Here is a 14,880-nt window from a genome sequence, read left to right as displayed (position 1 = left end):
TTTTTTTCCAAAAATTTATAATAGTGTTTAAAAAGTCTATAAATTTTTGTTTGTTCCTTTTTATGATGATTTTTCTTTAAACATTTTTCACACATTTTTGTTTTTATGATGAATTTCCTTTTGAGTTTTTTACAAATCTTTACAAATTTCAATACAATAATTTTGTTTATCTTTTTAAAAAAGGTAGATTTACTATACAAACTTTTGTTTTGACTTACAAAACCATTTTTTAAGTGTTCATTGTTTTCAAAAGATTTTAAATATTTTTTACTAATCTTTACAAATCTCAATACAATATTTTTGTTTATCTTTTTAAAAAAGGTAGATTTACTTTTGATCAACTTTTCATTTTAAATCAAAAGATCTACCTTTTCTCTCAACTTTATTGTTAATATTGTTTATATTCAAAAATAATAATTTTTATATCTAGAGAGATTTGTAATATTTGTTGTTATTAGTAATTTACATTTATTGTTTAAAAAGGTTAGTATTTAACAATTAAGAATTATATTCTCATTTTAATATTTGCAAATATTTCAATTTTTTTTTTCCAAAAATTTATAAGTGTTTAAAAAGTCTATAAATATTTGTTTTTTCCTTTTTATGATGAATTTTCTTTAAACATTTTTCACACATTTTTGTTTTTATGAAGAATTTCCTTTTGGGTTTTTTACAAATCTTTACAAATTTCAATACAATATTTTTGTTTATCTTTTTAAAAGAGGTAGATTTACTATACAAACTTTTGTTTTGACTTACAAAACCATTTTTTAAGTGTTCATTGTTTCCAAAAAAAAAATTAAATATTTTTTACTAATCTTTACAAATCTCAATACAATATTTTTGTTTATGTTTTTAAAAAAGGTAGATTTACTTTTGATCAACTTTTCATTTCAAATCAAAAGATCTACCTTTTCTCTCAACTTTAAAAAAGGGAGATCTACTTTTCATCAACTTTTCATTTCATACTAAAATATATTAAAAAACTCCAACTTTCAAAAAATGAGATCTTTACAAAATTCAAGTTTTAAAAAGGTAGAACTACTTTTGAAAGTTTGACTTTTCATTTCCAAACAAAATTAGAATACAAACAATTAAACTTTCATTTTCAAAAAAAGTATACTTATGTTAGTTGTTCATTGAATTTTAATTTCCAATGACTTTTAATTTTGTTTTTTCAAACCTTACTACATTTCGTTTTTTAAAGTGTTCACTGTCTTCAAAAAATTTTAAATATTTTTTACAAATCTTTACAAATCTCAATACAATATTTTTGTTTATCTTTTTAAAAAAGGTAGATTTACTTTTGATCAACTTTTCATTTCAAATCAAAAGATCTTATTTTCTCTCAACTTTAAAAAAGGGAGATCTACTTTTCATCAACTTTTCATTTCATACTAAAATATATTAAAAAACTCCAACTTTCAAAAACGGAGATCTTTACAAAATTCAACTTTTAAAAAGGTAGATCTACTTTTGAAAATGTTCAAACCTTAATACATTATGTTTGTTTCGTTTTTTATGTATTGTTGTATATCAACTTTAAAAACAGTTACAAAATATGTATGACACTTTACCTAAATATCTGAACAACTTATACATAATTTCCATATTTTTAAAACTATGAGGACAAGTTGACCATTTCAAGATTGTGAGAATTTGGAGGACTAACTTTTGAATAACTTAGGATCTTTATATTCACTCAATCTATAAACACACTATTAGAAGACATCTTTTTCACAACTTTCTAAAAATGTTGACAGTTTTAGAAACCAATTTCTAAAACCAAGAAAGAATATTTTTCTGCCATGTTTCTTATATCTTAAAATAGATTGTAGGTGAAAGTATATTAGAACATTGGACCACTTATTCAGATTATAGGTGAAAGAAAAACATAACATTTACACTATAAGAAACTAAACTACGATATTGAATAAGACATTTTCAAATCCCAATATAGATATTTACACTTTAAAAGTATTTTGTCTTTTCAAAAATTGGATATATTCGTTGGATATTTAAATGCATTTTTCAAAAGTTTTCAAATGTTGATCAATTTAGAAACCAATGTCTCTAACCAAGAAAGAATATTTTTCTGCCATGTTTCTTATAGCGTAAAATAGATTGTAGGTGAAAGAATATTAGATATTAAAATGTGTCAAAATTAGTTGGACTACTTATACAGTTTGTAGGTGAAAAAAAAACATAACATTTATACTATATGAAACTAAAAACATAAGATAAATACCAATGAAATGTTGATTTCAATTATTTCAACTACTTATAGAGATTATATAGCAATCAAATGTTGATTTTTTTATATTATAAGAAATAAAACATATAATTTATCATCCATTGACACTGTTTAAAATTCCAATCAAGAATCTGGCTAATTAAATTCTCATGTACATTTCCATTTTCGTTTAAAAGTATATATTTGTTGTTATTTATTTACATTCACGGATTAAGAATAATTGAAATTCAAAAATTACAAACTATATTTTAGATTTTGAAATAAACTTTTACTTTTCAATTGATTGGTCTTTTCAAAACATTGTCAAATATTCATTGGATATTTTCATGCTTTCTGTTTTTATCCGTTTTAATGTATTGATCCAAGTGAAAGTTGCAAATAGTTAGAAAGTTAATCTTGACCTTACTTAAATATGTTTATAAACTTTTCATATATAATGAATATATATATTATATTTAAATTTTCAAAATTGTAAGAATAATACTTAATGTATATTTCAACTAATTTTAGATATTAACTAACAATGAAAAAAAATAAGGCTATAATAAATAATCAACAACCTCGCTAATTCAATTTTAATATACATTTTCCATTTACCTTTACATCTATATATTTGGGACAATAATTTCTAATCACAGATTTGTAATTTTGTTTTTTTTATGTTATAAGAAATAAAACAGATAATTTTCCACCCATTGACCATGTTTAAAATTCAAATCAAGAATCTGGCTAATTAAATTCTCATGTACATTTTCCAATTTCGTTTAAAAGTATATATATTTTTTTTATTTATTTACATTCACTGATTAACAATAATTAAATTTCAAAAATTAAAAACCATATTTTAGATTTTGAAATAAACTTTTTCTTTTCAATTGATTTGTCTTTTCAAAACATTGTCAATATTCATTGGATATTTTCACGCTTTCTGTTTTTATCCGTTTTAATGAATTGTTTTTAGAAAGTTAATATTGACCTTACTTAAATATGTTGATAAACTTTTCATATATAATGAATATTAAATTTAAATTTTTAAAAAATATAAGAAAAATACTCAATACTTAAAACTATATATTTGGGACAATAGTTTATATTTTGAAAATTATAAATTTTTAATCCGAAACTTTATAATCACATATTTGTAATAATTATATTATGAAAATTATAAACTGTAGTTTATATTTTTAACTAAACTTAAACTTTTAAGGTGTTTAGTCTTTTCAAAATATTGTTAATATTTTATGGATATTTTGATGCATTCTCTTTTTAACCGTTTTTATATATTGGTTTATGTAAAAATTGGTACAAAGTTATATTTGTTTAGTCTTAATAAAGTTCTCTTTAGAGAAAATCTTTCCCAATTTAGTTAACAATTTATCAAATCAATAAAGAAGATTTGCTGTCTATTTTTCATATTGCCTAAAATAGATAGTTGTTTTTCCTTTATAAATACTCCCCCACATGCTCACAATTTTGCACGCTCACCTCCCACTTGTCTTTGATTTCTGTATTGTATCTTTCTTGTGAAGTCATGGAGCACAGGTATATTCTAATACTTTATGTTGTAATGCATTCTTTATTTATATCAGCTTATAATTAATAAATATGTTTTTTGCATGTTATTTTGGTACAGAAACATCACTTATTTGAAGGATTTGGATTTGGCTCGTCGTGATTACACTGTCAAAGTTCGTGTAATCCGTTTATGGAAGCAGCCTTTGTATAATAATCCAGATCAGTTTTACTCAATTGAAATGATTGTTGTGGATGAATAGGTATATCTTAATCCATGTAATTTATAGTTTTTATTTTAAATTATGTTGTTTTATTTTTCATATCTTTTTGACCTGTACTCTTTACTTACAGGGAACCACAATGCAAGCTAATGTTCTTAGAAGATGGTTTCCCAAATTTGAAAGTCTTCTTCATGAATCCGGTTATTTTTACTATCATTTTATTTTTATAGTCAACAATATTATTTATACTTTGCACAGTTGTTATCATATGTTGATTTCTTATTTGTTATTATATTAGTTTAGAATTTATATTATAATTTTGTAGTAAATATTGATAACATTTACTATAATTGTCTTGATTGTTTATACTAATTTTTTTAATAGTTGTTTACACTCTATTTTTTTCTTCATTGTATTTGTATTATATTTGAACATATGCTATAAAATTAGTATGTATCTTTAAGTAATTCTAGGAATATTTGTCGAATTGTATGTGAATTAAAGTTATTTGTATTTTGTAGTTTTCCATTTTTATTCAAAAGAGTATAACCTATTTTGTGTTCCAACTTTTTTTTATTTATTATTAAAATTAATAAACAATTGTAGATATTATTAATGAATCAGCTTCTTTATAATATTATCCTCTTTTTATACTTAATATTACTTTTACTTTTCACATATTAATTTTAATGTTGACTTATTATTTTCTTTTAGATTATGCTTTTAGTATTTTTAAAATCACTAAATAATTTTTTGATTAAATCTTATTTACACTTCTTTAATTTTACTTTTGTAGACTGTTATTACATTGTGAGGCCTACGATTGGTTTGAATGACTCAAAGTACAAATATGTGAACAACCAAAACAAGCTTGGTATTTTTGTGGACAGTGATGTGTTCCCATGTTTTGATTTCTCTGGTCCTGTATATGGATTCTGCTTCACAGATTTTAAGGATATCATTGAAAAAACTGTTCCTGACAATCAAGCTTAAGGTAAACAGATTTTATTGTACAATTATTTTATTTCTGTCTACTTTAACTTTTTATATTTAAATCCACAAATTATTTTTCCAGATGTTATTGGTTTTGTTGCTGATGTTAAAGATCTGAAGAAATTCAAGACATCAAAGGGTAAAGACACAAAGAAAGTGAATGTCATTCTTCAAGATCTTGAGTATGTATTCAGTGTTAATATTTTATAATTATAAGTTTAGTTTGTAACCAGTTTTGTTGAAATATTATTTTTAATTATGTTTTGCAAGGATGAATTCAATTTACCTTTCTTTGTGGGATTCTTATGTTGATTCTGTTTTAGAGCACTGGCAAAACAGAAATGAAAATGGTGTTATTGTTGTTGTACTCCAGTTTGGCACATTGAAGTACTTTGGTCGTTTCGGTTATGTAAACAACTGTTTTAATGTTTCAAAGCTATTTGTGAATTCTGACATTGCTGAAATTACTTCATTTCGAAACAGGTTTTATACATTCATTATTAAAGTTTCATATTATAATATAATATGATTTTGCATATTTTTTATTTTACTCACTAAATTTTTCATTTTTTATCAGCCTCCTTCAAAACTCTGCTGGTTCATCATGTTCCACCCAATCATCTAGGTTATCTGGAATGTTTTTATCCCTCTATGATGAATATGTTGTAAGGAGCGAATTTGTTAACATAGCTGAGATAACTTTGAATGAGGTAAACTTTATTTGACTTTTTTTAATATTTAATATTTATGTTATTTTATAATAGAGTTAATATAAATATAGGTGAAGTCTGTGGTTATTGTTGGTACTGTTCAGATGATACAAGAAGAATTGCCCTGGTATTATTTTGCTTGTAAAACTTGTCACAAGAAGGTTACAAAAAAGTGTGATAGTGATGAACATACTGTGGATGTTTTGGTTGATCAAGAAGATGTATTTGAATATAAAACAGAGACTTGCAATAATACTGTTATTGAAGTTGTTGAAAGGTAATATTGTATTTAAATTTTATCATTATATTTTTCTTATAATCATAGTATGTTACATGATTATTATTTATGCAGGCTGAAACTCCCATTGGTGGTTCAGGATTCCACAGGAATGTAACATCCTAAAATTTATAATGTTGAATAAAGAAAGTTATGTTAGTGATTTCGCGTTTTTAATTATTAATATCGAGTAGGAGCGGGTCATGGACTTGGATTAATTGAGATAGGATAAATGAGAATGGGATTTCAGGGATATAAATACCCCCAAAATCCCAAAATATCTCATTTCTCACCAAACTCCACACACACTCCACACACTCCTCAAAACACACACATTCTAACCGATCAAGATTCGAAGCCGAAACCCGAGATTTTGTTGATAGATCTGAGTTGGTAAGGTAAGAACAATCCAACAAAGCTATTATTACTGTAAATGGTTAGGATTGGATGGGTTAACCGGACCCGAAACCCAAACTGCCCAAATCGGACCCCTAAAACGTCGATTTTAGGTCGATTTGAAGGTTGGGATTTGTAGGCGCCGATCATACGATTCCGTGGGTACCAAAATCGAGTTATTTGGCTAAGAAACGAAGGAGTTATGGGCAAACAGATCTGCAGCACGATAACTTCGCCTGCAAGATTAAGTTCGCCTGATGAACTTCGCCTTCAAGTGTAACTTCGCCTTCAAGCGTAACTTCGCCTAAGGATAACTTCGCCTGAAGCCAAGTTCGCCTAAGGATAACTTCGCCTGAAGCCAAGTTCGCCTAAGGATAACTTCGCCTGAAGCCAAGTTCGCCTAAGGATAACTTCGCCTGAAGCCAAGTTCGCCTAAGGTTTAACTTCGCCTGAAGCCAGCCAAGTTCGCCTAAGGTTTAACTTCGCCTGAAGCCAAGTTCGCCTAAGGATAACTTCGCCTGAAGCCAAGTTCGCCTAAGGATAACTTCGCCTGAAGCCAAGTTCGCCTAAGGATAACTTCGCCTGAAGCCAAGTTCGCCTAAGGTTTAACTTCGCCTGAAGCCAAGTTCGCCCGAGGTTTAACTTCGCCTGAAGTGAAGTTCATTTAGAAAATAAATTAAAAACCTAATGGAAAATGTGTTAAGGCAGTTAATGGAAAATGTCTTAACCCCAGCCAGGGGCTCTGCCCCTTGGACCCCACTAGGGGCTGCCGCCCCTAGAACCCCGCTGCCAGGGGCGCTGCCCCCGGACCCCCGTTCGTTGTGGGTCATATATAGATAGAAATACAAAACGAGAAGTAGTAGTTAATTGATATGTGTAAATATTATACAGTTAGCCGAGCCCAGTTAAAGAAAGGAATTACGATCAACGGCGAGCGTAACAGGATCCAGGTGAGTTTCTAGCCCCATTCCTTGTTATGTTTTCGGGGCTGTGTGCATACTTGATGTGTTGTTAATACATTTATCCTAAGTGATAAGTGTATGCCATATGTGATATATGTGATATGTATGAATGATTGCTTGATGGTACGTGAACGATCTTCGGATATTGCACGTACTGTCAGGTTGTAACGTTATAAATATGGTAAGTATGATATGTATGAATGATTGCTTGATGGTACGTGAACGATCTTCGGATATTGCACGTACTGTCAGGTTGTAACGTTATAAATATGGTAAGTATGATGTGTATGAATGATTGCTTGATGGTACGTGAACGATCTTCGGATATTGCACGTACTGTCAGGTTGTAACGTTATAAATATGGCAAGTATGATATGTATGTTTATGTGTATGAACGTAATAAAGTTAATAAAAGAAGGAAATGACGGTTGTATGGTTGTATGGTTACGAAAAGGGTACCGAGCCCTAATAATACTCGAGGTATGATGTATGGTTATATGGTAACGAAGAGGGAATCGAACCCTACTAATATTCGAAAACAAGGGACCAGACCCTAATAATATCTGTGATGTTAGGGACCAGACCCTCATAATATCTGTGATGTTAGGGACCAGACCCTTACAATATCTGTGATGTTAGGGACCAGACCCTTATAATATCTGTGAGGTTATAGGGCGAAAGGCTCTTTAAAACGTATGATTATGAATGTAAAGAAAGTATGTAAGTAAGAAAGAAAGTATGTAAGTAAGAATGAAGGCATGAGTACTTATGTGTGTATGAAAGAAAGTTATGAGGTTAAGTACGTATGTATGTAATAAGGTATTGTATGGTATTGTATGATTAACTAGAACTCACTCAGCGTAGCTGACTTTTAGTATGCACGCAGGTGAGTAGGTTGAGACAGCTGGCTTGAGTGGAGGACACATGGCAGAAGACTAAAGCCTGGCATCTGAAGATCTGATATGTTTTATAAGTTATGTTTTGATTTTGAAAGACAAGAGGAATGTTTTAAGACATGATTATGAATTGATATGTAATGTTTTATGAAAGTTTTATATTCCGCGTAAAGTTTTAATTAACTCTGATATTTAGAACTGTGTTTATGAGTAAATCCAACACGAAAGTAGGGTTACCGGTGACGGGGCCTTACAAGTTGGTATCAGAGCAAAGTTCGAGAGATTTAAGCATCCTACATGCTTAGACTCGAACAGAGAATGGGATTTAAGTAAGAAAAGAAAGAAGATGCCAGTTCAAGAATGCCATGTGTCGCTCAAGCAAGATCAGTAAAGGTGAAAGGTATGATTAAATGATATACGTTAATGAGAAAGAAAAGATATGAGAATGGTACGGATAAGAATAATTGATTGTTTGAATTGACTAACTACTTAAGTAGAACCAGCACAAATAGACTCATAAAAGGAAGTGTATAGGACACGGAAAGTAACGTGATCAGCTAATCACAACTGGCCACTGTTATTACCTGTTAGCCTTACTATCCTTGTACTAGATAGTTCCTTGAGTGATGATGTTTGTGTTTTCCCCTTTAGAATACTAATGGCTGGAGCTGGAGAATTTGTTGAAACTGGGGGTCGCACTGGGCGTCGTGGCAGGCCTCGTCTTGTCCGGCAACCCTCGGTGGAAGAAGCTTCCCACACCGAAGATGAAGGAAGCGCAGCTGGAGGAGACCAGAACAACAACGAGGAAGTTCAACTTAGCCCAGCAGTTCAAGCAGCCATCGTTCAGGCTGTAGTTGCTGCTGTGAAGAACCTGAATCCCGAAGGATCTGCTGGAAGCCGTGAGCGAACTGCTGAAGGGGCGGGTGGTGATGGTAGAAAGGATGGGGAAGGTGAAAGAGGGGCCTCGAGTGGGGATAAGTATGTGAAAGTCGATGATAGGAGAGGAGGACAAGGTGGGTGCAGCTATAAGTCCTTCAAAGGTTGTGACCCGCCTAAGCTGACTGGTTTAGGAGACGCAATCGCCACTCTCCAGTGGATAACCGCTATGGACAAGGTTATCCGCATTAGCAAATGCCGTCCCGACCAAGCTGTGGGTTATGCTACTCAGTCATTCGTAGATGAGGCTATGTATTGGTGGGAAAGTGTGGAGCAGAGAAAGACTAAGGATGAGATCAGAGCGATGAAGTGGGAAGATTTGAAAGAGTTGGTAATGAAGAAGTTCTGTGCAGATGCCGAGGTTGAAAGAACGGAGATGAAGTTCCAGAATTTAAAAGCCGGTATGATGACGCATCGTGAGTATACCACGGAGTTCAACCGACTATCTAGGTTGGTGCCTGACATGGTTGACACTGAGGTCAAGAGAATCAAATGTTATGTGAGGGGGTTGCCACAAAAGGTCCGCATGTTAGTCAGGGCGATTCAACCTGCTACTTTTGATTCGGCTGTTGGACTCGCGGAAATGGTCTATGCTGACGTGGCCGCGGATGATTGGGTGGAAAGGGACGAAGAGAAAGAGAAGAAAGGGGTCACTCCTGCTAAACGACCCGGTACTCAGTTATGGAACTCCAAGGATAAGAAACAGAAAGTGTGGGAGAAGAGATCGTGTAAGACCTGCGGAAAGAGGCATGGTGGTGAGTGCAAGTGGGGTAAAAGTTCTAATGTTTGTCTCAAATGTGGAAAGGCTCATGGTGGGGAATGCAGAATGGGGTCGAATGCCTGTTATAAGTGCGGGAAGGTAGGGCATTATGCCAATGAGTGCAGTGCGAAGCCAGCATGTTACAAATGTGGCAAGACAGGCCATATGTCAAGGGAGTGCACTGAAGGTGTAGCTGGAGGTAGTGGAAAGAAGGATGCCGATCAAGCTAGACCCAGAACTAGAGCCTACATGCTGACCCAGGAACAAGCCAGGCAGATTCCGGATGTCGTCACAGGTACGTTTCTAGTGAACGATGTTTCCGCTTCTGTATTATTTGATTCTGGTGCGAATAGAAGTTTTGTAGCTACGACGTTTAGTAAACTGGCTAAAATGAAAGGCTGCCAAGTGTCTGAAACTTTTGTAGTAGAAACCGCAAGTGACACTTCGGTGAAAATAACAAAAATGGTTAAGAATTGTAAGATAGAGTTAGAGGGACATGAGTTCCCTGTTACTTTGTATGTTATGGCCTTAGGAGGGTTCGATGTAGTCTTGGGTATGGATTGGTTGTCTGAGTTTGAGGCTCAGATAGTATGTAAAAGTAAGATGATAAGGTTAAAGTCATTGGATGGTAGTGCGGTGACGGTTTATGGTGATAAGGAGAGTTATGGGCTTAATGTCATTTCGATGATAAAAGCCGAGGGTTTGTTAAGGCGAGGGTGCGGTGCCTACCTGGCGTATGTTGTCAACGCTACGGCCGAGACGAAAGAAATGAAGAATGTTCCTATTGTGCGCGACTACCCAGAAGTATTCCCTGAGGATCTTCCGGGGTTGCCACCTGAGCGAGAGATAGAATTTCAGATAGATCTAGTACCAGGAGCCCAGCCCGTCGCGAAAGCGCCTTACCGTCTAGCACCGTCCGAGATGAAGGAATTGATGTCCCAACTGCAAGAACTCCTCGGCAAGGGTTTTATCAGACCGAGTGTTTCTCCGTGGGGCGCACCGGTTTTGTTTGTGAAAAAGAAGGATGGAAGTATGAGAATGTGCATAGACTATCGTGAGTTGAATAAGCTTACGGTAAAGAATAGATATCCTTTGCCAAGGATTGATGATCTGTTTGACCAACTGCAAGGTGCAAGTTGGTTCTCACGAATAGATCTCAGATCAGGCTACCATCAGCTGAAGGTGAAAGAGGTAGACATCCCTAAGACAGCGTTCCGAACGCGGTATGGACACTACGAGTTCCTCGTAATGTCATTCGGTCTAACAAATGCTCCTGCAGCATTTATGGACATGATGAATAGGGTGTGTCGGCCGATGTTGGATAAGTCGGTTATCGTCTTCATTGACGATATATTGATTTATTCAAAGAACGAATCTGAACATACTGAGCATCTGAGAGAGGTATTGGAGACTCTGAAGAAAGAGAAGTAGTATGCCAAGTTTTCGAAATGCGCGTTCTGGTTAAGAGAAGTGCAATTTTTAGGTCACGTGATTAATTCGGAAGGGATTACCGTGGACCCAGCTAAGATTGAGGCGATAACGAATTGGAAGACTCCGCAGAATCCGACTGATATACGAAGTTTCCTAGGGTTAGCCGGCTACTACAGGAGATTCATCGAAGGTTTCTCCAAGATAGCCGCACCGCTGACCGGTATGACCCGAAAGTCGATAGTATTCAGTTGGGGAAAATTTCAAGAAGAAGCCTTTGAAGAATTAAAGAGAAGACTCACGCAAGCTCCAATCCTTGCTCTACCCGATGGTGGCGAGGATTTCGTTGTGTGTGCTGATGCCTCGCATCAAGGGCTAGGTTGCGTGTTGATGCAACGAGGGAAAGTGATAGCTTACGCGTCTAGACAGTTGAAGGTCCATGAGAGTACTTATCCGACGCATGATTTGGAGTTAGCAGCTGTAGTGCATGCTCTTAAGATATGGAGGCATTATCTGTACGGCACTAAGTGTACGGCGTACCATCCTCAAACCGATGGACAGTCCGAAAGGACGATCCAAACCCTTGAGGATATGCTACGTGCTTGTGTTTTAGATTTTGGTGGAAGTTGGGATGATCATCTGCATCTGGCAGAGTTCTCCTATAACAACAGTTACCATTCGAGCATTGGTATGCCACCGTTTGAGATGCTTTACGGTCGACGATGTAGAACCCCGGTGTGTTGGGGTGAGATTGGTCAGAAGGAAATGGGAAGCCTAGAAGTGGTTCAAGAAACGTCTTCAAAGTTCGATCAGATCAAAGCAATAATGAAAGCCGCTCAAGACAGACAAAAGTCTTATGCAGATAAGCGGCGACGACCAATTGAGTTTAACGTTGGCGACTATGTGATGCTTAAGGTCTCGCCTTGGAAAGGAATTATCCGTTTTAGAAAGAGAGGGAAGCTAAGTCCGAGGTACATTGGACCATTTAAAATTTTGTATCGTGTGGGCGAAGTAGCTTATAAACTGGATTTACCCGATGAGTTAGAAGGAATTCATTCAACCTTCCATGTTTCTCATCTGAGGAAGTGTCTAGCTGATGACACGTCTCACGTACCATTGATGGACATTGAGGTTGATGAACAATTGAACTACATCGAGCAACCGATAGAGATCGTTGATCGCAAGGAGAAGCAGCTTCGTCACAAAACTATACCTTTGGTAAAAGTAATATGGAAACACCGCAAGGGATCAGATGCTACTTGGGAAGCCGAGGATGAGATGCGCAAGTTTTACCCTAGTTTGTTTATGTAATAGTTAGGTTTCGGGGACGAAACCTCCTTAAGGGGGGAAGACTTGTAACATCCTAAAATTTATAATGTTGAATAAAGAAAGTTATGTTAGTGATTTCGCGTTTTTAATTATTAATATCGAGTAGGAGCGGGTCATGGACTTGGATTAATTGAGATAGGATAAATGAGAATGGGATTTCAGGGATATAAATACCCCTAAAATCCCAAAATATCTCATTTATCACCAAACTCCACACACACTCCACACACTCCTCAAAACACACACATTCTAACCGATCAAGATTCGAAGCCGAAACCTGAGATTTTGTTGATAGATCTGAGTTGGTAAGGTAAGAACAATCCAACAAAGCTATTATTACTGTAAATGGTTAGGATTGGATGGGTTAACCGGACCCGAAACCCAAACTGCCCAAATCGGACCCCTAAAACGTCGATTTTAGGCCGATTTGATGGTTGGGATTTGTAGGCGCCGATCATACGATTCCGTGGGTACCAAAATCGAGTTATTTGGTTAAGAAACGAAGGAGTTATGGGCAAACAGATCTGCAGCGCGATAACTTCGCCTGCAAGATTAAGTTCGCCTGATGAACTTCGCCTTCAAGCGTAACTTCGCCTTCAAGCGTAACTTCGCATAAGGATAACTTCGCCTGAAGCCAAGTTCGCCTAAGGATAACTTCGCCTGAAGCCAAGTTCGCCTAAGGTTTAACTTTGCCTGAAGCCAGCCAAGTTCGCCTAAGGTTTAACTTCGCCTGAAGCCAAGTTCGCCTAAGGATAACTTCGCCTGAAGCCAAGTTCGCCTAAGGATAACTTCGCCTGAAGCCAAGTTCACCTAAGGATAACTTCGCCTGAAGCCAAGTTCGCCTAAGGTTTAACTTCGCCTGAAGCCAAGTTCGCCCGAGGTTTAACTTCGCCTGAAGTGAAGTTCATTTAGAAAATTAAAAACCTAATGGAAAATGTGTTAAGGCAGTTAATGGAAAATGTCTTAACCCCAGCCAGGGGCTCTGCCCCTTGGACCCCGCTAGGGGCTGCCGCCCCTAGAACCCCGCTGCCAGGGGCGCTGCCCACGGACCCCGTTCGTTGTGGGTCATATATAGATAGAAATACAAAACGAGAAGTAGTAGTTAATTGATATGTGTAAATATTATACAGTTAGCCGAGCCCAGTTAAAGAAAGGAATTACGATCAACGGCGAGCGTAACAGGATCCAGGTGAGTTTCTAGCCCCATTCCTTGTTATGTTTTCGGGGCTGTGTGCATACTTGATGTGTTGTTAATACATTTATCCTAAGTGATAAGTGTATGCCATATGTGATATATGTGATATGTATGAATGATTGCTTGATGGTACGTGAACGATCTTCGGATATTGCACGTACTGTCAGGTTGTAACGTTATAAATATGGTAAGTATGATATGTATGAATGATTGCTTGATGGTACGTGAACGATCTTCGGATATTGCACGTACTGTCAGGTTGTAACGTTATAAATATGGTAAGTATGATGTGTATGAATGATTGCTTGATGGTACGTGAACGATCTTCGGATATTGCACGTACTGTCAGGTTGTAACGTTATAAATATGGCAAGTATGATATGTATGTTTATGTGTATGAACGTAATAAAGTTAATAAAAGAAGGAAATGACGGTTGTATGGTTGTATGGTTACGAAAAGGGTACCGAGCCCTAATAATACTCGAGGTATGATGTATGGTTATATGGTAACGAAGAGGGAATCGAACCCTACTAATATTCGAAAACAAGGGACCAGACCCTAATAATATCTGTGATGTTAGGGACCAGACCCTAATAATATCTGTGATGTTAGGGACCAGACCCTAATAATATCTGTGATGTTAGGGACCAGACCCTCATAATATCTGTGATGTTAGGGACCAGACCCTTACAATATCTGTGATGTTAGGGACCAGACCCTTATAATATCTGTGAGGTTATAGGGCGAAAGGCTCTTTAAAACGTATGATTATGAATGTAAAGAAAGTATGTAAGTAAGAAAGAAAGTATGTAAGTAAGAATGAAGGCATGAGTACTTATGTGTGTATGAAAGAAAGTTATGAGGTTAAGTACGTATGTATGTAATAAGGTATTGTATGGTATTGTATGATTAACTAGAACTCACTCAGCGTAGCTGACTTTTAGTATGCACGCAGGTGAGTAGGTTGAGACAGCTGGCTTGAGTGGAGGACACATGGCAGAAGACTA

At 35.1% G+C, this 14,880-nt stretch overlaps 1 protein-coding gene across 1 annotated transcript; it reads left to right on the top strand.

Annotated features, from left to right (window-relative positions):
* Nucleotides 1-3,715: 3,715 nt before the first annotated feature.
* LOC143533170 (uncharacterized) lies at nucleotides 3,716-5,974 on the top strand. Its single transcript, XM_077028025.1, has 5 exons — nucleotides 3,716-4,029; nucleotides 4,121-4,190; nucleotides 4,787-5,466; nucleotides 5,561-5,693; nucleotides 5,765-5,974. Exons 3-5 carry the CDS (start codon nucleotides 5,255-5,257, stop codon nucleotides 5,972-5,974), a joined length of 555 nt encoding a protein of 184 aa, XP_076884140.1. The 5' UTR covers nucleotides 3,716-4,029; nucleotides 4,121-4,190; nucleotides 4,787-5,254.
* The last annotated feature ends 8,906 nt before the right edge of the window (nucleotides 5,975-14,880 follow it).

Source organism: Bidens hawaiensis, unplaced genomic scaffold (assembly GCF_021521415.1).
Source record: "Bidens hawaiensis isolate Kalapana, Puna unplaced genomic scaffold, B.hawaiensis_p1.1 tig00009621_1, whole genome shotgun sequence".
NCBI classification, from domain to species: Eukaryota; Viridiplantae; Streptophyta; class Magnoliopsida; order Asterales; family Asteraceae; genus Bidens; species Bidens hawaiensis.
Note: the sequence above shows the minus strand (reverse complement) of the source record. Positions and strands in the feature narration are given on the sequence as shown.